This window comes from Ascaphus truei, chromosome 1, assembly GCF_040206685.1.
Source record: "Ascaphus truei isolate aAscTru1 chromosome 1, aAscTru1.hap1, whole genome shotgun sequence".
NCBI classification, from domain to species: domain Eukaryota; kingdom Metazoa; phylum Chordata; class Amphibia; order Anura; family Ascaphidae; genus Ascaphus; species Ascaphus truei.
In genome coordinates this window covers 498,442,981-498,468,806 of record NC_134483.1, presented here as the reverse complement: position 1 = coordinate 498,468,806, position 25,826 = coordinate 498,442,981, and the positions used below count along the sequence as shown (strand labels likewise).

The following is a 25,826-nucleotide window of genomic DNA, read 5'->3' as shown; positions in this document are numbered from 1 at the left end:
TCTAAACAGTACCTGTCAGAATATATCCAACGGGATTGTTACATTTATTTGAACAGACTCAAGATTCTTTTAAAGGTTTTTATTTAATGAATGGCAGATGCAGTCACAATGTTGCTTAATCTAACATTGCATTGCGGTGGAGTCCATTATTGCACCCAAGACGTTTTTTCCATAACTTGTTCTCAACATCTTTGAAGGATAGAGCTACAAATTTAAGACTGATTCACATTGTGTATGGGTTCATTAACATCCCATTTTTATAGTAAACTGCAAGGGTAGGAATGTTGTTAAAGTCACTCCAGAATTTAGGAGTAGGATCATTGAAACTCCACTGCCTTTCCCCCCTCAATTCAGATGGGATCAGCTGTCTGAGCTTATCATGTATCTTGTTCCTTTCCTAGATGGGGAACTGCGAGGATCTGAATTGTTAGTTAACCAAAGCTTGCCTGAAGCCTCCTCTGTCATTAAAATGTGGTAGTTGCAGTTAATGCAGAAAATGAACTCCTGCCCCCCCTTCCCCCCAGGATTTCAAGATACGACTCATTAATCTGAATCTGAAAGTAAAGACTTATTAAAACATATGCATGAAGAAAGTGCATCGTGCCCACCACTCTTTAAATGCTATGACTACTGTATGTTTTCCTGCATTAAAGAGGTTGCCAGAAATGTACAATATATATATATATACTAGCTGATATACCCGGCGTTGCCCGGGATGTAAATCCGTAATAGGTAGTATTAGTTATAAATAGGGGAACAATAGGTTGACTATTTGGTGGAAAGGTTATATAATGATGTTGAAATGAAACATGGAAGAAAATGTAATACGATGTTGTTGTTTAAAAATGGTTTATTGTAAAGACACCACAGTACAATGTATATTTTGCTGACATAAGTGATGTAAAAATGTGAGGTGTGTGTCGCGCTAGGGTGTGAGCAGGTGTGAGGCGGTGGGTGGGTGTTCAGTACGGGTGGCTGGTGGGTAGTGAGTGCTGGCAATGGATGGGGGTCCCGCTAGGGTGTGAGGCGGCGGGTGTCTGGTGAGTGCGGGCGGCGGCTGGTCAGTGATGTTGGTGCGTAGGGGTGTGAGTGCGGCGCGTGGGTGTGAGGCGGGAGGCGCCGGGTGTGTGGTGAGTGGGTGCGGCGGCTGGTCAGTAATGTCGGTGCGTAGGGGGGGAGGCGGCAGGTGTTTTCGAGTGTCGGGTGGGGCAGAGGCGGCGGGTGTGTGTCGAGTGTGGCGGGTGGGTGAAAGGCAGAAGGTGTCTGTTGAATGCGGAAAGGCAGAGGCGGGAGGCGGCGGGAGGGCGAGAGGCAGCAGGAGTGCGGGCGGCGAGTGGGTGAAAGGCAGAGGTGGGGGGGGGGAGGGAGAAGGCAGGGGCGGGAAGGCAGGGGCGGGGGGGGAGAAAGGCCGGGACGGGGGGAGAATGCAGGGGCGGGGGGGGGGTGAGGCAGGGGTGGGCGGGTGGGGGGGAAGGCAGGGGCGGGCGGGGCGGGAAGGCAGGGGTGGGCGGGGGGGAAGGCAAGGGCGGGCGGGGGGGAAGGCAGGGGCGGTCGGGGGGGGAAGGCAGGGGCGGGCGGGGGGGAAGGCAGGGTCGGGGGGGAGAAGGCAGGGGTGGGGGGGAGAAGGCAGGGCGGGGGGAGAAGGCAGGGGCGGGGGGAGAAGGCAGGGGGGGGAGGGAGAAGGCAGGGGCTGGGGGGGAGGGAGAAGGCAGGGGTTGAGGGAGAAGGCAGGGGCGGGGGGAGGGAGAAGGCAGGGGGGAGGGAGAAGGCAGGGGGTGAAAGAGAAGGCAGGGGGGTGAGGGAAAAGGCAGGGGCGGGGCGGTGGGGGGGAGAAGGCAGGGGCGGGGGGGTGTCACTGTGTCTGTCAGTGTGTGTGTGCACTGTGTGTTGGGGGGCAAAAACAGAGGTGGGGGGGGCAAAAACAGAGCTGGGGGCAAAAACAGAGCTGGGGGGGCAAAAACGGAGCTGGGGGGGCAAAAACGGAGCTGGGGGCAAAAACAGAGCTGGGGGGGCAAAAACGGAGCTGGAGGGGCAAATACTCACACATCTCAGTTAAGCAGCAGCAGCACAGGCGGCAGCAGCACCAGTGTGCCCGGGGGTTGGAGACCCCTGGGTTAGAGCACACAGGCCAATGAGAGCCGTGGGAGGGCGGGCGGGCGGACCGACGTACTGATCAACGGACCAATCAAATGGTCTACAGACACTCACAACCAAGATTTTCAGTTATATATATATATATATATCTATCATGAATCAATTTTCCACAATAGATCCATACTATGACAAAGGTTTCTTAATTCATTATCGGAATTCAGTACTAGAACATGTTCTCCTCTGTACTACAGAATACTGTGATAACCTCATTCTTCAGGAACAACTTTCAGCGGCCTAAGTAAGTATAAACAGCTGAGTGTAAACAATATAAATTGTTCATATAAATGTGTCTGCAGTTTTGTGGGTTTACAGGGGTCTGCAGTGTGAGTTTGTGGGTGTAGAGGGGGGGCTGCTGTGTGTGTTTTGTTAGTGTAGACGGTGGAGGAGGGCTGCAGTGTGTTTTTGGGTGTAGAGGAGAGGGGGGGGGCTGCAGAGTGTGTAGGGAGGACTGCAGAGTGTGTTTGTGTATATACAGGGGGAGGTTGCAGATTGTGTTTGTGTGTATAGAGGGGGGCTACAGTGTGTGTGTGTGTGTGTACAATTTCCTTTTAATAAACACTTGCAGTAAAAGAATGTAGACGATCATGTTCATAAAAATCAATATGACTACAAAAGTGTCTATCTTTTTTATGAAAATTTTTAAAATAAATAAAAAATAAGCCTACATTTAGCCTATAATAGTAATAATCCCCAAAGAACGAGGCATTATTGGCCAGTAATGCCCCGTTCTTCGGGGGTTATTACTTAATTCATTTAACCCTTTCAGGGCACTTTCACATATTTCACCAAGTTTAGTCAATAGAACAGCAAGAAATTGCATTTATTCAGGTACCTGCTATATAGAGTTTACTTTGACGGGTTTGAATCCTGTTTTGATCAAAAGATGCATCCAAACAACTCCTTTGTTACACAGGCTTGGGTTCTAAATGTAAAAATGTTACTAGTACTGTAGATTGCAAGCCAATTAGGGAGGAGCGCTGTAATTGTACTTCTGTTTTCTACGTATAGATTAAGTTATAGTATACAGAGCTTTTGAAACCTCATAAACGTACAGTGGCGGCCGCCTTTATCCTCGTGCGGCCGTATCGGCGCAACTCTAAAAACCGCGGGCAGATGCAGTATTTGATGCGGTATGTTCCGGTATTTTAAGCCGTGGCCGCCTTTATCCTAGTGCATTGTATTAGCGCTGTCTCGGCATGAACGCGGTGAAGTGCGTGGCATTCAGAAAAAATGCCCAAACAAAATCCACAAATAAATCTAACTATGGTATGTGGTACACACACACACACAATTTGTGACACATGCATATACTTTATGTATAAATTGAGGTGTGAAAAAAAGACACCCAAACATAAACCAAAACAAATAAAATATATATTATAGCAACATCAGATAAGTCTTTATTTGTTCTAACAGGAACCAAAGTGTGTCCAATTCTGGCAAAACAGTCTTCACCTACAGCCTATTTCTAGCACACTAGACTGGTTTGGAAGAATAAAAAACATATATGAGTCTAAACAAAATAGCACTTTAGATGGGACTCCGTTGTGGATTTCTAGATGAATATATTTGTATGTATTCACAGTTCTAGAGAGTTAACTAAAATCATTATTTTACATTTTTTTTTTAATAAATAAGGAAATAAGATGTTCAGTGCAGAGATGTATTTAAACTGTGCACTACTAAGCTACTAAGCTACAGTATGTGTATCCTTAAACAAATTCAATTGACTTGGGTATGAAATTGTGCTCTAATATAGATTTATTAACTGCTGATGCACCCTGCTTACGTTTTAATTGATTGTTACCATATTATCTTTTCCAGTAGACAGGAGCAATAATTTAAAAGCGCTCAGGTTATCTTAAAAAGATTGCAAACTCCCATGTAAGGACTTTGTAGTGCTGCAGTGTTGAGCACTGCTATCTAACATCTCAAGATACTGTATCATTTCTCTTCATGAAGCCCTCTGTTAGACCCAGAAAATATCCTGGCAATCACCAAGCAATTAACAATTCCCAAAATGTTTACTTAAATCCTATCATGTAAACATAGTACAGCTAATGACCCAGAGTTACTGATGTCAGGAGATGTATTAACACAAATTACTTACATTTCAAATAGGAATTTCAGCTACACAAAGGCAGAAGACATAGGGCTTTATGTATGTATGTCTTTAGTTATATAGCACCACTAATGTACATATCGCTTCACAGCAGTAATATACGTGACAGTCATATTAATAATAAATAATATAAATAACACATAAAGGGGGTTTACACATAAAAGTAACATTTAGGAAAAGGAGTCCTGCTCCGAAGAGCATACAATCTAATTTGTTGGTTGGAAGAACGTACAGAGACAGTAGGAGGACATTCTGGTAAGTGCGTCTGCAAGGGGCCAAGGTTAAATGTTTGAGGTGTTAATTATCAGCCATGGAGCTACTTATATGCTTCCTTAAGCAGGTATGTTTTAAGGTGGATAGAGAGGGTGCTAGTCGGATATTGAGGGAAAGGGCATTCCACAGGTGTGGGGCAGTCAGTGAGAAGGGTTTAAGGCGGGAGAGGGCTTTAGATACAAAAGGGGTATAGAGAAGACATCCTTGAGCAGAACGCAAGAGTCGGGATGGTGTATAAAATGACAAATTCTGACGCAAATCCGTTATGTCGCAGACCACGGTAAAATATATCTGTGACATACAGCGTCAATGTATTAATCTTGCATGCACTATTTTTGGAGGACACCTGCGTCTGTCTGCGACAAGAAGAGGGATTGAAGGAGCAAGTGGGAGGAGTTTGGGTGGAGTTACATTTCTTTATTAGCGCAGGTCTACATATTAAGAAACGAGCGACTTGCGTTACTTTTTTTTTGTTTGAATTTTTTTTTATTGTTTTATCAAGAGATATACAGCATACAATGATAAGCATTTGGGAAGAGAAGAGAGATATAAAGGTAAACATTTGATTTTCCGTGAGGCTCGATAGGCCGATGGCATTTACATATACATAATTGTTCAAACTCTTTTATAGCCTATCTTTTGTTTCTGCCAATGTTCCCCTTCAACTTCTTTATGGGGAAGCAGCCGCATCCTAGGATATCTCTTAGGAATAGAATAAGAATAGAGAAGAAAAGGAGGGGGGAGAAAAAGAAAGGGGAGGGAAGGGATGGGGAGAGTAGGGGGTCTTGGGGTGGGAGGAGTCATTGGGACCTAAATAGAGCAGGGCTAGGAGGAGGGAGGGGGGGCAAAATTCCACCTCACCTCTCTTATCGCCTCACATCAGCATCTCCAGATGTCTTTATATATTTTGGTTTTTGGCTGTCTTAATTGTCAGGCCAAATTTCCCATACTTTAGAAGAATTGATCTACTCTTTGGTTGAGTTGTGCTGTAAGGAGTTCCATTAACTTAATTTCTTTGACTCTACGAAGTACAGTTTGTCTTGAGGGGGCATTAGTTTTTTTCCAGGCTGCTGCAATAGTGCAGCGGGCCGCCGTAAGCACATGTGAAATCATTCTTTGCATTTGGGGCTGATGCCATCCGCAGGCCTAGAGAAGAGCAAGGTCAACGGGTCCACCTCCACCTCCATCCCCAGGAGTTCCCGGATCATGGTTTGAATCACAGACCAGAACCCCTGGATCTTCGGACAGGTCCACCAGATATGAGCCATGTCTCCTCTTTGTCCGCATCCCCTCCAGCACAAATCCGGGGATCCGGGAAAGATCTGGCTCAACCTATTCGGGGTGAGGTACCATTGGAATAGAATTTTATATATGTTTTCCTTAATGGTTGTACAAATCGATGTTTTGGATGCTGCTTCCCAGATATCCTCCCAGTCATCTCTATCAATTTCAACATTCAACTCCTCAGCCCTTTTCAACATATAATTGTGATTGGAGTTTACCCGCCATTCCCAGGTAAATCTCTGAAATCAAACCTCTACAGTAGTAGCCTCTTCTGCATAGTTTCTCAAACTTCGTTTGGGATTGAAATCCTGTTTTTTCAAAATTGTTTGCAGGAAGTGCCTAATCTGGAGGCACCCGAAAATTGGCAGATTGGTTATTTTATATATTTTTTGTGAGTCTTGATACGGTATTATTGTGCCCTTGTCTACAAAGTTATCGGCTACTACAATGTTTAAGTCCCTATAATGCTTGAGTTCTTTCGGGAGGCAGCCAGGCAGGAATTCGGGGTTACTAATTATTGGGGTAAGGATGCGGAGGACGTCAAATTATATTTTCCCTTATTTTTAGACCATATCTTCCATGTACATCTCATTGCTCCCAGCTTAAGGTTTTCGGCAAAGATCTCTCCCCCCTTCCCAGACCAAAGCGCGGCTGGAAGAGAAAGAGGTTTTGCGTAGGTAGACTCAATCCCTAGCCAGCAGCACATTGCTGGACTGTTGTTCCACATTATAACTTGTTTTAGCTGGGCTGCCTGATAATATTTAATGATATCCGGAACTCCACAACCTCCGCATTCCTTTGGGTCTTTTGTTTTTCCAGACTAATTGGAACATTCTATTTTGGATATTTTTGAGTTCGGGGAGTGGAATATCTACTGGTAGAGTCTGAAAATAATATAGAAGTCTTGGCAGGATATTCATTTTAACTGTAGCTATTCTTCCTAGCCAAGATATTTGATATTCGTTCCAGCTCTGTAGATCTTTTTTGATTTGTGCAAATAGCAGGGGGAAGTTGTTGTGCAAATAGCAGGGGGAAGTTGTGTAGATACAGTGACTTAAAGGAATTTGTTATCTGTATTCCTAGATACTTAATTTTTGAGGCACTCCATTGTGATGTTTAATGCCTCTGACTTATCAGTGTTAATTTTACACCCTGAAAATTTTCCGAATTGGTCTAATTGGGCTTGCAGATTCGGGAGGGAGGTCAAGGGGTTAGCTATTGTCAAAATGATATCATCTGCGAACAAAGAAATGTTGTAGTTTGTCTCTCCAATTTCTATTTCTTTAATATTTTTTTCGTCTCTAATTGTCGCTGCCAAGGGTTCAATGGTAAGAGCGAATAGGAGCGGAGATAAGGGGCATCCCTGTCTAGTACCATTATTGATTTTTTATAGGGGCTGAGTCACCTCCTGGGAGTTTTACGAAAGCTGTGGGAGTTTTATAGAGAGCTCTAACACCCTCTAGAAATTGGCCCTTAAATCTGAATTTAAGCATTGTTTGGTCTAAAAAGTCCCATCTTATTCTGTCGAATGCTTTTTCAGCATCTAGACTCAACAAGATTTCTTGTAGTATTGATTTGAAAAACCGTCTAGTCCTGGCGTCTTATTTGTTTTCAGTTGTTTAATTGCATCTAACAGTTCCTCCTATGTGATAACTTTGTTTAGTTCTTGGGAGTTTGCTTCTGATAGTTCTGGGAGATTGCACTTCTCTAGATAACTAGAGATAGCTTCTGGGCCTGAGGATCTGTTTCGAGGAAAATTTAGATTGTATAATTTAGTGTAGTAATCCGAGAACTCTTTTGCTATCAATTTTTCGTTAAATGTTTTAATTCCCGTTTTGGTTTGGATAACGGATATTTGTGATTTGGTTCTTAGACCTCTAAGTTTGGAGGCTAAAAGGCGGTCTGCCTTATTGCCCTTATCATAAAATTTTTGCTTGGTCCACCTTGGCGCCCTCTCCACCTCGTCTAATTGGATCTGTTTAAATTCAGTCCTGGTTTTGTCTAATAATTTAAATAATTTTTTTGATGGATTGCTTTTATGTTTTTGTTCTAGTAATTTTACTTTTTCTGATAGTTCTTTGAAGAGTTTTTGTTTCTCCTTTTTTTTGTGTGATGCTATAGATATAAATGCTGCCCTTATTGTAGCCTTATGGCTTCCCATAGCATCGCTGGGATTCCACTGATGCTATTCTATTAGTTTTTGTTTGATATTACCCTCAACTTCCAAATGGTTGAGTAGGGAGTCATTTAATTTCCAATTGTATTTGTTGTTTTTGCTAAAGGGTAGAGAGAGTACCAATTCAACCGGGGCGTGGTCTGACCAGGATATAGAGCCTATTTCTGAGTGGGAGGATGCCTGGAAAACCTCTTTGGTACCTAAAAAATAGTCAATCCTCGAATAGGTCTGGTGTGGGGTAGAGTAGAATGTGAAGTCCCGCTGCCCCTGGTGTTGTGCTCTCCAGATATCGATAAATGAGAATTCTTTTAATATATCTCTAAATTCTTTGGCATTTTTCTCTGTTTGTCTAGAGTGGGAGGTTCCCACCTCGCATGACCTATCTTGATCTGAGTCGGCCACCATATTTAGGTCTCCTGCTATAATTATTGCGTTATTAGATTGAGCTGAAATGGATTCACATACTTCCCTTAGAAATTTCGTCTGTCCATCATTAGGGGCGTAGACGTTGATCAGGATTATCTCCACTCCAGAGAAAGTTCCGTACAAAATTAGAAATCTGTCTTCTGGATCTGAAACTTTTTTTATCTAGAATGAATGGTATATTGTGCTTAAACAGTATAGTTACTCCTCTTTTTTTGGCTGAATAGGAAGCATAATATGCTTGTGGGTAAACCTGTTTGAAGGTGTTGGGGGGCGGGGGGGGGTGGCTATTGTATTAAAGTGAGTTTCTTGCATAAACAAAATATCCCCATTTGATTTTTTGAGTTCTTGTAGGGCGAGTTTCCTTTTTATCACGGAATTAAGGCCTTTTACATTTAGTGATATCAGTTTTAGCGACATTTTATTGGCCATTTTTTGTTTTGAAAGTGGAGTAGGCCATTAAACTCCCTCACTTTCCCAGGGCGAGGTGTTTGTTTTATTTTATTTTTTACTATTGCTTCCTTATCCTCTATGTATCTTGTTAGAGATATGTATGTGTCGTACCTTAGTACCCTCTATGTATCTTGTTAGAGACATGTATGTGTCGTACCTTAGTACCCTCTATGTATCTTGTTAGAGATATGTATGTGTCGTACCTTAGCATGCGTTACTTTTTTTGATGGTTTTCTCTGTCATCTTAAAGGTGGATTCTTTTGTGTGTGTGCAGAATACCAGTGCAGCTTGTGCCAAATTCTAAAAAAGTGTAGAAATAAACTTCATAAATACGTTGTGTTTCAATCCATAAAAACTGCACATTTTTTTATGCAACTGCGTCAGTGCACACTTAACTTGTGATATGTAATTGCTATACAAATAATTACATAGTCCAGGTGTAGCTATGTTCATTACACCCCAGAGCTGCAGGAAATATGGAGCTCTAGGGCAGGGGTGCGCAAACTGGGGGTTGTAAAATTTTCTGGAGGGTTGGGGCTTGGCGCTTACAGTCCCCACGCTCTTCCCCACAACATTTAGATAAAATGCTGTGGCAGAGCATGAGGCCTCTTTATGTTGCTTTCCTTCTCTCCAGCGACTTCTGCAGAGGTGTCGCCATGACAACGAGGAGTTAAATAACGCTGTGGAGTAAAATGTCAGCACACAATATCAAATGACGCCGACGATGCCGGGGAAAAGGTAAGGGGGGGGGGGGGGGGGTTTGCTTGGCTGCAGCTTTAGAGGGTGCAATTAATAACAGATTGGTACACTCAAATATTGCTTATATGTAAACTTAATAGTGTGTATAATACGTATTTGAACCCACTGCATAAATTGAAGAGCAGATAATGCGAGTCCAAGACCTGTGTGCTCTTTCCACAGTTAAATAAGGAGTTACTTAAAGGAAGATGTAAGAGGGTGTTAGCCACTCAATTAACCTGTCTGAGACAGGGATCAACAAGGAGTCCTTGTAGGAATAGTTTGCAGACTCTGCACTGTATAAATTGAACAAACAGTACCTTGCCTCGCATGTACTGTAGCGTGTCTGGTATTGGTATACTGTCTCTAGCTCCAAGCAAAAGCCTTGTTTCCTGTGTAGAGGCCTCACCTAGCAGATCCAGATAAACATTCTGTGCAATAGGTATGTAGCAACTGAGAGGAAGAGCTACGGTAGGAAGCCCAAGGGATGTTGTAACGATGTGTCTCTCCCTCACGGATGATCATCCGGCCATTTTGCTCTCCGATTTCTGCTCAGTTGGTCAAAACAGTAAACTGCAAGTGCAGCTGATAGAACATATATCTGGAAGAGGTCTCAGCAATAGAACTTGGAAACTTAAAGGGACACAGGTCCCAGGATATACTGTATATCTATCATCTTCAGCCCTTGTCGATACAATGCTGGATAAAGTTCTCTCCCAATGATCTTCCACGTAATGAGTTTGCAAGCATCTCTTACCCATGTTGTTCCAACAAATTTTCTAATTTCATCCTCCCACGTTACTTTTGGTCATTGTCTTTTGATATCCCTTGGAATCCAGTCGAGTATCATTGTCATCCAACGTTGATCATTCCTTCTTGCGATATGTACAGCACACTGCCATTACATTTATTTCACCCTTGTCCGGTCACAGATTTTTGTTTGCTTTTGAACCCATAATTTTTTTTCATGTCTCTTAGGGAAAACCCCAGCATCATACATCTCCCCATACTTCTTCTCTTTCAGTAGCTTCAGATAAAGATTTGTAACATTGAAAGAGGATTTCTTGTGGCATGATATGATATAAGGCTAAACATAAACGTGAATCTGCATAACATCCAACTGGTACAGACAATCCTGATATCAGAGAAATAGTAGTGGTCCATGTCAAAAAGTTCCATAATTTTTTCCATCCTTTAATTTTTTTTTTTTTTTTAAATGTCATCTTTAGTGGTTTGATTGAAAACATAAATACTTAAACAGCAATCTTCAAGATATTATTTGCCAATTCAAATTATTCACAACTGACAATGTTTTTAAGTATCCAAACATAAAGTAACTTTGCATTGACTTCCAGTTACAACGCTATTCAAGGCAATTTACTTTTGTTAAGTACAATGTAAGTGGAAGACTGTGAAGACTAATGATTAAACATTGAAAAGCCGATTTCTTGAATTAAATTGGCTGTTTTAAGTGAAAACTATTTTTCTGTATTCAATTAACACGTATTGCAAGAAAATACCACACTAATAAGGAGGTTTATAACAAAAAAACAGAGATTAAGACATGGTCAATGGCAGTAAAACTCGCTATTAGATTCCGTTTCTAATGTTTACAAACAATTCTAGATTTATACTGTTTGTTTTTTAGGGAAACAATTGCTTTGTTTGAACCTACAGATGCAGCCACGAGTATCCGAACACTTGCCTTGGAAAATCTGGGGCAATCTCCCAGTAATGCTGCAACATTTCTGTGACATTTCTGCAGACAGACTAAAGGCCCATCGGATTAACACAGCGGGGGTCCCTGGCAGTCCCATTCAAACTGAATTCAGTTTGAATGGGACTGCCAGGGACCCCCGCTGTGTTAATCCGATGGGCCATTAGTCTGTCTGCAGAAATGTTGCAGCATTACTGGGAGATTGCCCCAGATTTTCCAAGGCAAGTGTTCGGATACTCGTGGCTGCATCTGTATTAGACATAAACACTGAGTTTAATTTGGTGGGACTACACCTTTATAAGAGATTTGCCTGCATGTTGCGATTGTATTTGTATCTTTTCTCAAACGAAATTCATATGCAAGTCAGGGACAAAGCTTTAATTTACTGTGCAAAAACCTGCTACCCTTTTGAGTGTGCCAATCTCAAGGCTTTTTTATTATTGTATCCATTCAATTTTTTATCCAGATTTACACTATGTGGGAAACTCTTTCTCTCCTTTTGTTTTCATAGATATCCCTGGATGTGGTGCATCCCGGTCGAAAGCTGCGGAACGATAACTGCAATCAATATTCTCTTTCCCTTTTTACCATTATTTTGGACTTTTCACTACACAAGGACATTCCAGAACACTGTTACACCTTGTTTTGATTCACATTCATGTTTTGCACTCTTCACTTTACTTACTGTAAAGGTTTTATTATACCTATTTTTTACCAACATCTACAATTGTCACTTGGCACATATTCATCTTGCACTTTATATATTTTTACACTTCACCTCAATATTTGCTCTCAATGGATACATTCTATTAGCGCTACTTCTTAGAGTATTTTATTTATTTTATATATATATATATATATATATATATATGTAGCCATGTATCCTCTTGGCTAACAATTTGCCCTACATAACACATAAGCCCTGGTACCAGCACAGGCAGTGTTAGAGTTAAATCTATGCCCTTGCTGCTGCTGCAGTAAACAACTCCTGTGATTGACAGGGGAGCTAAGGCATGTGTACTGCCCTATCAGGGGATCAGACCTAGGACCCTAGCCCTGGGTACATAAAGGGCTGCAGATCCAAATTCTAGTCAGTTGAGTAGGAGTTCAGGCTGTTCTGTGCTGAGAGTTGAAAGTGTGGAGCCAGGGCTCTGGTTCACCTTCCTTCCCCTCCCACATGGGAGTGGGATAATACCACCTATTCCACCAGGGAAAAGATGAGCAGAGGATAGACCTTTGGGGCCTCAAGCTCCTTGGGTTGATTCCAGGGACCAGAGAAAGAACAGAGTGTACATGTTGGTAAGCTGTATGAAGAAAACAGAGCCATACTTTGTTTTTTACTCCTGCCTGAGACTGCAGTTTATCAGGGGGAGTGCAAGAGGGTTCTCCTGCAGGGACTGCACCCAGTTCTGCTGGGGCCTGCTAGAGATGGAGGCGCTGCACCAACCATAAGAACTGAGAGGAACCCTGAAAGCCTGTCCTGTCTTCCCCACTAATATCGGCGGACACTCAGCAATTCTGTAAGCCTCACAGGTACAGCACAGTGAGAGTACAGGTAGCAGTGAAATCTCCCGTGGGGTGGGGGACACCTGTTACATATATATTTATATATAAAAACTGCAGACTTCCATTCCCAGCACCATACACATTTACCCGGAACATATCACAGTATAATGAATAGCCCACTTGTATTGCTATTTTTTTTTAAATATATTTTTCTTTTTTTGACCTGAAGAGAATTTAAACCAATTTTTATGGTGATAAAAGTTACTTAATGGGAGACAGGAGGACTTATGACTAGGTCTTGAACTGGATTCTCCTACTTCAAAGTCAGTGGCATTACCAGTAATCCACTATTTATACAAATGTAAATATAATCTATTATAAAGCAGTAACACGAGGCGTGTTCCTACTTTGATAGCATTTGTAGCCAGTTAAACCTGCCCTGCTACTATGATAAAGCAAGTATTCTGCCTGTGATCCTGGTGCCATGAGTGTGCCATTATGTTATATACAATTCCGGTTGATTACTGGGAGATCAGTTGCATAATTAAACATGGTTGCAGGGAGGTTAAAATGACTATATCTGTAAATGCTACATTTTACATTATACACTATGACTTGAGAGCCTAAAGCAACCTTAATCCTTATAGATATTGCACTCCTCATATAACTAATGCTCAACATACCCGACTCATCCTCAATGCTACAAGGCATTACTTCAATGCTCTATCTCGGTTAGTCAAGTTCAGAGAAGCTAACCAACCTATTACCTTTGCACGTGATTTGACTTTTATTAACATATAGCAAAATATTTGACCACACAAACATGTGCAAAAACTAAAACACAATTAACAAGTAATATAGATTTATGGTTCTTTGGATGTATTAGGCTAAAAACTGCAATGAATTTGCTCAGTTAAAATGGTATGGGAAACAAGTGCATTCAGTGCTTGAAAGTTGTGCAACAGAAGAACTACATGATACAAAATAAGAATAGTTATACAATGGGATACAATGGGAAAACAGGGGAACAAGACAGAGACAATGTGTCATGTATACTTGAACATTTTCTAGATACATTACTAGCCAAAAGAGATATATTCCAGTTGTTGCAATGTAGTGTAGAAACACTTAAAATATTATAAGCAATGCATCCGGGTAGAATTATCACCTGGGATTGTTCGATTTCTGCCTTGTTTAATTTGATTCCAAGAATCTCAGCAGCGACTCTCTGAAAACACAGGAAGACCTACAAAGAAAAAATGGAGTTTAAATGATTAAAAACAGACATCCTCCAGTTACTTTCAAATAAATCTTGACTTTCCTGAATTGTAAACATTGATGATATGTAAACGCAGAATTCATGCTCAACAGTCCTTAAAATAACTTTGGCTTAAAAATGTGTCTTTTTAATACAGAAACATGTCGTATTTAGCAATGACAGTGTAATATTTATACTAAAGTCATTTTTTTTCAGAGAACATGCATTTATCAAGTTGTTTTAAATGTAAAATGATAAAATGTAAGATTTACCACAATAACCCTAGAGTAGCACTTGCTTGCGTCAGAGGAGTAGATTTACTAAATTTGCTGTTACTGAGCTATAATGTCCATCAAACTTTAGTGAATATACTTGAATGGATTTTGTTTCAGCAGTTTGTGTTCATTAACTTCAACTTGGAATTAACATTCCCCAATATAAATTTATATAAAATCTGATCTTCCACATCAAGTCTTAAAGAGCCTCTTCTATTTGATGAAAGAAGGTACAGTACACAAACCTAGCCAAAGCCTCACCAAAGACAAAGAACTCCTGTTTGCACCTTGATATAAGGATTCTGGGTAGCAATGTGCAAATTAGCATGTTGGGTGTCACTTTTAGCCTCCTATCCATTTTGACATGGTCTCCTAAGAGCTTTCACTTGCTGTATTGCACAGTTTGTACGAAGCCCGGGAAGGCACAATGGTTACAGTGGGTAAAAAAGTGACACAAAACCATTCACAAAGTGTAGAAGATAGAAAGAAGAAACCCTGCATGATCATTTATATATCATTACCCAGAATGTATGTCTACAGTTTAACCACTTAGTGACATGGGAAAACAGGCTAAATGAAGCAGGTGAGGGACCAGTGGAAGACTTGCGGTTTCTTGTTGTACCAGATACCGTGGAGGCTCACAGCTTGGTACAGGTTGAAAAAACATATCATACTCATGCCTATCATGTCCCTGTCACGTCCCTATATTCCTCTCTCGTACAGCTATATATCCGGGGGCATTGGCAAACAAGTAAATCCAACTGCAAAAAGCTCATTGTGACAGGTAATTTAAATAATAAATTCTGCTAATATTTCAGTGCCAATGTCTTACTCTGGCACTTTTTAACAATTTTTAAACATTTAAAATAAATACAGGCATACCCCGCTTTAAGTACACTCACTTTAAGTACACTCGCGAGTAAGTACATATCGCCCAATAGGCAAACGGCAGCTCACGCATGCGCCTGTCATCACGTCCTGAAAAGCAATACCGGCTCCCTACCTGTACCGAAGCTGTGCGCAAGCTGGGAGACTATAGAGCCTGTTACAAATGCGTTACTTACATCAGTTATGCACGTATATAACGATTGCAGTACAGTACATGCATCGATAAGAGGGAAAAGGTAGTGTTTCACTTTAAGTACATTTTCGCTTTACATACATGCTCTGGTCCCATTGCGTACGTTAATGTGGGGTATGCCTGTACACCTCTGCAGTATTTTCATACTAGTGTTACAGTAGCTGATATAATGGTTTAAAAGAGCTCATGTGCAAACTGAGATTTATTTGATGCCAACTTACAATTGTAGTCCCAGCTGACAAATAATAAAAAAAAGGACTGCAGTATACAGCAATAATATTCTACACATTGTAGGTAGTGTAAGGTTAAATCCAAAGGACACAATACAGTTAAGATAGGTAGCAAATGTGACAAAGCGACAGTACAGTAGAAACAAAACACTGAAGAGTGCATTCATAAAACGCATACGTTTTCCAAAAATATTAAAGTTTTATTTCTTTATTTTTAATAGATATTCATTGTTTAAAATGCTAATTTTAAGATAATGGTATAAGGGATCTGTCCAAAGTGACATCAACTTCTCCGAAGCTGCCACGGCCATCTGACTTCCTGGCAAATCCTGCCCTTAACCCCCACCCCCCAACAGGAAGTACTCCTCGCTTTGGACCTCATTGCCAGCAGCTGCCTCTGGCCTTTAAGTAGCAGGAAGTTGCTATCTAACTTTGCTTGTGCAAAGTACTTGTACCTTGTCCCGTCCGAGTTCTGCCTTGCCTTTGTTTTGCCTGTCTCGACCTTGGAAATGAATCTGACTACCCCTTGCCTGCCACTTGCCTCGACCCCGGAACCGGACCCGACTACCCCTACATCTCAGGCCTCTGATCCCAGGCCAAGGTCAGTGTATTACTCCCTACCTGTGCCCTGCGGGTCTGTATCCTGTCCTGCAGTCAGCAACGTTACAAATGGGTTTTATCACTTTTTTGTTTTGTTCTTTGTTTTAATCAACAAATATTTTCTTGGATGTTACATTTTGAAGTAAAGGCTGAAAGCAAAAAAGACTTAGGCTGCGGAAAGGCAGGGAGCGTGCGTGTTGGCGCTCGTGCGCGGTGACGTCACTCTCCCTGCTGAGCCGGGCGATTTATTGCCAGCTAGTTGCGTGTGTGGGGGGGGGGGGGGGTGCGGCCATGATGTCACGGAGCTGGTTCGCCCTCAGTGGGCCAGCGAGCGGCCCAATCAAATTTGTGCAGGCGCTCGCTCACGCTAGCCACACAAATTCCAACAATGTGTTTCAACGTGGCCAGCGCGAGTGCGCGCGCCCGCTCAGTGTCACTCTGGACGAAGCCTTATGAGCCGAGACTGTTTTGTTGATGATATCAAAGCTACACACTTGGCATAAAATGAGAACCAACATCTAATGGCTACCTAAGCTTTTTCACATTTTCTATTCTTTAATCCTACCTGTAACCTAAGGGACATATATCACCAGGTTCAGGTGAGATTAAAAAGAAAAACTAGTTTGCTGTAGGTAACCAACAGTTGCTTCTTATCACGGGGATTACCTTGGTTTAGAAGAAGATAGTCTACAAATTCATGGAGCATAGAAAAGTGAATTAGTCTTGAATTGAGGGGAACACAATAGCAACATTGCCCTCGTTCACTGGATCCCTGGCAATTATTTACTGTACAGGGAAATTATGGCTACATTTATCTTCAATTGGGATCTCTCATTTCAAGAGAGGAAGCCTACTTGTTTTAGGTTATTAAGGGTTGTAAAGAGAGGGTGCTTGAACGTTACATTACAGGCTCCAAACACCAGCAGTAAAAAAACGATTGACAATTACTTCATATGCTTCTGAGGTCAGAGGGGCGGAGTCAATAAAAATTGGACTGAATCTTTAAATTGGGTTCAGTTGAATCTATAGTTTACCAGTGACAATTGTTCTATTTGAAGAAATAATAAATATGTTTTTTGCTATTTTAGTGTTGCTACCTCTCCCAAAAGCAGCTATTTTTTGTTGTAATGTTACAGTACATTATGTAAAACAGCATGAAAATATACATATATAATGTGAATGGAGACTTGCAAATACTGAAACTTTGATATTAGCTTAAACATTACAGTTGTATACAAAATACTAGATGATCTGTAATCCTTTTTACTCACAGAATCTCCTGTCTTTGCAGAAACAAAATAGCTTCCCAGACCATTCTCTTGGCAAAATCTCTGGTGTTTATCTGCTTTAACTGTTCGCATGTGCTCCAAGTCAACTATAAACAAAAAGACAAATTACATAAATTCACCTGCATTTGAGAAACCTTTGATGAACAGCAAATACAGAAAAGAACTAAGTATTATGATTATTATTATCATCGTTTATTTGTGGAGGGCCAACATATTCCACAGCGCAGTACAGAGTTATGCACATTACAAAAACAAACATTTACATACAGTTGAGGATAAACATGCACAAACAGATACAGAGAGGTAGTGAGGGCCCTGCTCGTGAGAGATTACAATCTATGAGGGACAATATTGAAACAAGAAGGTAAGGTGGCTGCTCATTGTAGGGTAAGGTGCGGCTCAGTGGAGTGTAGTAGTGAATGAGGTAGATAAGTCTAGCAGCAGCATTTTGCATGGATTGGAGTTGGGGGAGGTGAACAAGGGGAATGCCAACTAAGAGAAGGTTGCCGTAATCGAGGCAGGATATGATGAGTGAATTAGGATTTTCGTTGCATCCTGAGTGAGAAAAGGGCGTATCTTGGAGTTGAAGATAATAGTGCTTCGTGGTGGGCCTGAATGTGAGGAATGAAGGAGAGATCAGAGCCAAAGATGACTCCTAAACTGCGGGCTTGAGGTGTTGAGGAGATTGTGGTGTTATTGACAGTGAGGGAGAGTGTTGGTGTGGCTGTGGAAGGGGGAAAGAATATTAATTCTGTTTTGGACATGTTTAGCTTCAGGTAGCGGTGAGACATCCAGGAGGAGATTGCAGAGAGACAGCTGGAGACACAGAACAGGAGAGAGGGGGAGAGGTAGATTTGGGTGTCATCAGTATAAAGATGATACTGAAAGCCAAAAGATTGTATTAGTTCACCAGGAGAAGGTGTGTAGAGCAGGGGGCCAAGGGCAGAGCCTTGTGGGACTGCAACAGAAAGAGGGAGGGAGGAGGCGGCACCAGAGAAGGAAACACTGAAGGAGTGGTTGGATACATAGGATGTGAGCCAGGGGAAGGCTGCATTACAGAGGCCTATGGAGTGGAGAAAATTTAGGAGAAGGGGGTGATCGACAGTTTTGAAGGCAGCAGAGAGATCCAGGAGAATTAGTATGTAGAAATTAGATTTTTTCTGTGAGTAGGTCATTGGTCACTTTTGTTAATGCTGGTGGAGTGTAGATGATGGAAACAGATTGTAACGAGTCAAGCTGGAAGGAGAGAAAGTGAGTCTGGCAGTTGTATAGATGTCGCTCAAGCTACTGTACAAGCTTGGAGGCAATGGGGAGAAGAGAGAGAGGGCAGTAGTTAGTAGCCCTTCAGGTGGTTTCTAAAATGTACAGTATTCACTGATAAAAGTGAGGTAAAATTAAAATAAATTTACATTTAACCAAACCTATATACATTTTTTTTTGTGTTGTTCAGGAACAGCATTAGACACTTGTGGCTAGAGTGCCATTAGAGGTAAGGTAGCAAATTCCTTAATATTGAATAGGTACAAAAATAAGAACTTTCCTGTTTCAGATTCGAGTGCATAGCAAAAGTATCAATATTAAACCACACAGTTTCTATTCATATCTTCCGAGATTTAACATTTGCCATGCCACAGTTCTAATAGCGATATTGGGCTTGGGCTGGTGCACATTTGTCATACACTACGGTAGGTGGTGATACCTTTTAATCGATCACCAAGAGAGTTCTTCATAGGTGGAATTAATGTGTACAGAGATTTTCAAAATGTCACATTTCTGTTTTTCATGTGAACAGTACACCAGAAGAAGAGACTTGAAGTTTCAAAATCTATGTACACTATGTTTAGAACTATGAAGAACTATCTTGCGTCACAAAATTGTTTTGCCTTTTCTAACTTACAGTATATGTGGGAAAGCACCAACTCTGTCTTGACTTAGAGAAGTCTATAACATGGCAAAAATATCAATATTACATTAGAACCATTGAGAGGCCAGAGGACATTAAGAAATGTTGCCAAACTATTGCTTTAAACTTTATGAACTTTTTGTTATGAAACAGAGAATAGATTACGTGCCTCCTTTTTAAAAAAGTTGTACAGTATTGTGAGGCCATAAATCTTGACATCTACAGTAAATGTAAGTCTGCTAAAATACATCAGAAGACTATACACCATTATTTTAAAAGTACATAAAGCACAGTTCTGATTAGGTCATTTTGGAACTTGATCTTCTACTTTTACAAGAGATTGTTTCAATTGTCAAGAACTGTAATCTGGAAAAAGTTGAGGATAAAGATACTTTACGTCTGCTAGCTCGAGAAGACCATACAGATTGAAATGGTAACATTTTGGTTGCTCCGGATTCCCTGAACTAAAGAACATGTTCACAATCTCTGGTTGTTCATGAACTCTTCTGCTCGCACTGTAATTTCTTTGCTCTAACAGAAACTGAGCTCTCACAACATGACTGGTGTGGAGTCTATTGTTTACTACAGTATTGTGGATCTCTTTCTGTAACACTTCATGCCCCAATGGCTGGAGTGGAAGGATAGGTCTCCTCTTCTCCGTTGGCAGCCAATATCAGCTCTGCTCTATGCCTCTGCCTTTTTCCTTTCTCTTCCATTGAGGTTAACGCTGTCGAGCTTTCTATCCATTCTCTCTGCACGTGGCAGTCATGCTCTACCTCCATCTTTTTCTCTGACTTTGAATCCTGGCTTTCTTCTCTTGACTCTCCTATCACTTTATGGGGGAAATTAAATTGTCATATTGATGATCCCTCAGTCTCCTCCTTTGGCCTAAACCAATGGACCATTTCCAGCACCCATGAGGAATCACTTTTTAGACCTGTCTTTACTAAAAAAAAAAAACTGTTTTCTGATTTCTCTATCTCCCACTTCTGCTTTATGACCATCACCTATCATTCATCACCACTCTTTCCCCTCACCACCCTCCTACCTGTTTTACTTGCTACTCTCAAGTCCTTCACTCCATTGACCTCTCTGCCCTGACAGCTAACCTGAACACTAACCCTCTCTCCTTCTTCTAAAGCTGTCAACTCTTACAACTCGATCCTCTCCCGATCTATATGCCACTTCTTGGCTATGCACACTCATCACTCTAACTCATGGCCTTGGCTAAATTCACCAACACGCTTCCTTCGCACTTGCACTCGTTCCTCTGAACGCCTATGGAGGAAATCTAACACTCAATACTGATTTTCTGCACTATAAATTTCTCCTTTCCTGTTTCAACTCTGCTCTCTCTAAGACCAAACAACACTACTTTTCCTCACTCATCAATAATCACAAATCCAACCCACATCGTCTTTTCTCTGTAGTTGATTCCCTCTTCCGATCTTCTCCACCCACTTCCCATCCTTCCTTCACTTCTCATCCCTTTGCCGACCACCTTAAAAGAAAGAGTTGGATGCTATCCACAATGAGATCCCTTCTGTCACTTCCCTCTTCTCTTTGCTTCTACCTATACCATCTCTTTCCACTCTTGATTTCTTTTCTCCTGTTACAAAGTTGGAAGATTCTAAACAGATTTTCTCTACTCCATCTACCGCATGCCCTCTCGATCCCATCTCCTCACACCTGATCAGAACTCTTGCTCTTGTACTAGTCCCCACACTCACCCATATCTTCAATTCCTCCCTGTCCTCTGGCACTTTCCCCTGCTCCTTGCGCTGGAAACACCTATTGTCAAAACACCCTAGACTCTACGTAACTTACAACTTACCGCCCTGTATCCCTCCTTCCTTTTGCCTCAAACGCGAGAATGTCCCGTGTGCTCCAATATGATCCCCTTTCTTAATTCCCAAGCCCTTTTGGATTTACAATTTGGCTTTCGTACAGCTCACTCAACAGAGACTGTGCTCACTAAAGTAGCCAATGATCTACATGAATCAAAATACCATGGTCCTTTTCCCCTACAATTCCTACTTTCTCTCTGCTGCCTTCGGTACTGTCGACCACTCTTCTCCATCATATTCAAAACTCTCTTTGTATCTGCAAGAAAGCTCTATTCTGTTTCATACCATACCTCTCTCATCGCATTTTCAGTCTCTGTTGCTAATATGCATTCATCTTCTGATGGTCTTTTGGTGCACAGTACCTAAGGGCTCTGTTCTGGGACCTCTCCTTTTCTCTACACACACTATTACTTGGTAACCTCATCAAGTCTTTTCGCCTTAGGTATCATCTCTATGTAGTGCATATCTATCCACACCTACCCTCACACCTGCAATCCAGTCCCAAGTCTCTGATTGCATCATGGTGGATGGTACCCCACCACCTTAATATTTCTAAAACTGAGCTCTTCATGTATGCCTGGCCTAATATGTCCTTTTTCCATCACAGTAAATGGTACTACCATCTTTCCTGTCGCCAAAGCACATTGCCTATGAGTGATGTTTGATGCCTCCCTTTCCTTCTCCATTCACATCATGGCTACATTTTTTCGCTTCTTCTTCAGTAATGTTGCCAAGATCCATCCTTTCCTCTTTCAATCTACTGATAAAACTCTAATGCATGCCGTTATCCCGTCCCATATGGATTATTAAAGCATATTGCTAAAACGCCTCCATGTCACAACTTTCTTCTTTTGTAATCTATCCAAAATACGGCTGCTAGTATAATTTTACTATCTCCCAACAGCAACAGCTAATCTCTCCTGGCTTCTCATCAAATTTTGGATCACCTACAAAGTTCTACTCTTTACCTTCAAGGCCCTCCACGCATCTGCTCCTCCCACTATTTATTTATAAAATGTTTTACAAGGAAATAATACATTGAGAGTTACCTCTCTTTTTCAAGTATGTCCTGGGCACAGACTTCTAATGACAATACATCGCTACACATATTTTTTTACAGACATTTCATGGACAGTAAGAGACAATATATGTGATGGGCGTATTTAACAGTTGCAGACAAGATTAAAATGTGAGACAGTGGAGGTCTTGAAATAACAAACTGGAGGCAGCTTTGAGAGTCTCTGGTAGGTTGTTCCAGTTATGAGGTGCATGGGAACAGAAGGAGGAATGAACCTTGGGACCATGAACAGTCTTTTGGAGTCAGATCTCAAGTGATGAGTGCCGTGTGGTAGGGGGTGAGGAGCTTGTACAGATAATCGGGTAGCTTGCTCAGATAGTATTTGAAGGCAATACCGTAAAAAAATACTTTGTGCCTGGACTCAAGGGATAGCCAATCTAGTTCTTGGAGCATTTCGCATGGTGAGTGTTGTAGTTACGTTGTAGCAAAAAGGAGCATATTGAGTTGTAGAGGGCAACTAGTTTGCCAAGATGAGTTTGGGGTGCTGTACCATATACTATGCCCCCCATGTCTATAATTGGCATTAGCATCTAATGTGCAATGTGCTTTCTGACAGGTGGGTTTAGGGAAGATTTGTTCCTATAAAGTACACCTAGTTTGGCACAGGTTTTGGATGTCAGAGTATCAATATGCAGTCCAATTGTTAAATGGGAGTCAAGCTATATGCTCAGATATTTAAAACTAGTGACCGGGCAATAAGGGTGTTAGAGTTTGTTCTGATCTGAAGCTCTGTCATTGGTAGCTTTAAAAAGGTAGTCTTTATCTCAAATACCATTGTTACAGTTTTGTCAGTGTTTAAAAAAACTGTTTGTTTTGGGAAATCCAGTATTCAAGTCTTGAAAGATCATATTGAAGTACATGTCCAAGGTCAGAGAGGCTAGAGCTGTGTGAATATAAACGTGTGTCATCTGCATACATGTGTATTGAAGTTGCCTTACAAGCTATAGATAGATCATTAATGAAAAAAGAGTAGGGGTCCCAGAACAGAAACTTGGGGGACCACACAGCTGACATCCAAGGGGTTAGAGTTAGAGCCTGAGACAGACAAATATTGGTATCTACCCGATAGGAAGAAGTGAAACTAGTTTAACGCATGTTCTCCTATTCCAAAGCACTGAAGCTTGTTCATTAACAAGATAAAGTATCAAAAGCCTTTGCAAAATATAGGAATATTGCACCAGTAAGTTGTCCCAGTTCGATGGGGACAACTGGATCTAATTACAAACTTTTAAGTAGGTACTTACTGTGGAGTGGTTTGAGCGAAAGCCAGATTGGATTTGGCAGAGGAATTTTGTCTCGTTATAGTAATTGCTTAATTGGGAGTAAATTCATTTTCCATGACTTTGGATAGTATTGGGAGAAGAGAGATTGGTCTATAGTTGGAGACAATGTTTTTCTCCCCATAATTGTAGACTGGTACAACTCTGGCAGTTTTCCAGGTCTGTGGGATATGGCCTGAAGACAAAAATGATTAGGGAGGCAAGCGGCTTGGCAATGGCAGCATCATTGAGTCATAGAAACTTTGATTGTAGTAGGTTAGGCCCACATTGGATGTTTATTTAAAAAATTTGGACTGCCTGTGTATTCTCATCTTCAGATATTGGGACAAATTGAAAATTGTAAGCACTGTTGGGAGTTGATGGAGCTATAGGGGAATTCATGGGTTAAGCTTCATGATTGTAGTTAAGGTTGCACCTTGATAACAGGAAAGTACTGTAGCACACCGCACAAAGTATTCATTGTATGCGTTTGCAATGTCAGTGTGATTTGTCAAAGTACTTGACAGTACTCTCAAGGAGTACTCATTGAGAAAGCACCTTTTTGGTGCGAAACGCGTGGGAGGAGATTTTTTGTCTGTCTTGTATCGTATCCAGTGTTTTTTAGTATGTAATAGTTTTTTTCATTACCTGGTGAGTTCCATTTTCCAAAGGTTTGTGGTCGCTACCAATACCTTTTTTTCTTCACGTGATTGGAAAGATCCATATGGGTTCTACGGATCCTACTGCAGCGCTAGTTGATTGAGCACACAGCCAGTCGAAGGGGAGGCGGTGTACAGCAAGGAGCATATGTGGCTCCTCACCGATTTTCAACAAGAGGTACCGGTTGTGACCCCTGATCCAAGCTACAATTAAGGGGTAAGATCTTTTCCCCCTTTCTGACTAGCTTGTTCAAATAATGTTTTGATGTACTCTATACTCTCCTTCAATCAAGACAATTATAGTATTGGATACCTTTGTATTAATCCCGATTTTTGTACTACCCCATTATATTGAGATATACCAGAGACTCTTAGTGCTCTTCCTGGAGCTCATACTCCACTTTCTTTTCTACTAACCATTTCAATAGCCTAGACCAGGGGTGCGCAAACTGGGGGTCGCAAAATTTTCTAGGGGGGTAGGGGCACACGCTTACAGATGCCCCGCTTTCTTCCCCACAACATTTCAATTTAAATGCCGGGGAGCAAGTGAGGCCTTTGTATGTCCCTTACCTTATCTCCGGCGGCTTCTGGCAACACATTGCCATGGCATCAAATGACGCCACGCGGTCACAGACTATAGAAAACGCCAGAGAAAAGGTAGTGGGGGAGGGCACAAGCAGTGGGGGAGGTTAGGCAGGGGGGCACACGCAAAAAAGTTTGCGCACCCCTGGCCTAGACTCATGGCTACTGCCCCACACTTGCAGTTACTCCTACCAACCATTGTCGCCAAAGGGTGCCATCTAATGCACTTATACCCTCACCTGCGGTATCTGTAACACTCCCAACATATCACTTAGTTTATAAGTTCTCTGGGACAATGATTTCTTTTCCTATTGTATGATTTTGCTCATTGCATTTATTGTATTACAATTCTGTGTAGTGTATTGTCTCTTTTTTAAAGCACAGAGTAAAGCTGTGGGCATCATATAAAGATACACATACAATCACTTTCATATTGTAAAACTTGCTTCTTTTGAAGACCTTATTAGTCTTTATACTGTCAACAAACTGGGGTTAATAATGCTTAATAATTGGATGCTCAACTTACTTTCTACAGATACAGTGTTATTTATGTTCATTGTAGGCGAAAGGAAACTGCAGCTGAACGGAGCCTGACCAGGCACCGATCGGAGCTTCCCCACGCTCAACATCCCAGTACACTAATTTCCCACAAGGATTAACACAGCAGAGATCCCTGCTTCTGAATGGGACTTCCGCTGCGTTAATCCATATGGGAAATTCCCCCTGTGCTGGGCTGTAATGTGCTTGGCCATGATCACGGCCGCATTTGGGCCACAGTCCACTTACTACAAGTGATGCTCCGGGGGAACATGGATCGTGTTGGGTACTAAAATCTTTATGATTTCTGTTTATGATCTCAGGTGGTTAAGGATTTGTAAATGTTGCAATTGTGTGGTCTGATAAAACAGTAAATTCAAAG

At 41.6% G+C, this 25,826-nt stretch overlaps 1 protein-coding gene across 3 annotated transcripts in view; it reads right to left on the bottom strand.

Annotated features, from left to right (window-relative positions):
- The window catches only part of RAB28 (RAB28, member RAS oncogene family), a 178,839-nt gene that overhangs the window by 10,987 nt on the left and 142,026 nt on the right, over positions 1–25,826 (bottom strand). For all 3 annotated transcript variants that reach the window (XM_075569302.1, XM_075569292.1, XM_075569311.1), the window contains exons 5-6: positions 17,562–17,665; positions 14,015–14,092 (exon numbers count right to left, since the gene is read on the bottom strand). In XM_075569302.1, coding sequence (XP_075425417.1) covers positions 14,015–14,092; positions 17,562–17,665 — 182 coding nt within the window. The remainder of the gene's footprint in view (positions 1–14,014; positions 14,093–17,561; positions 17,666–25,826) is intronic.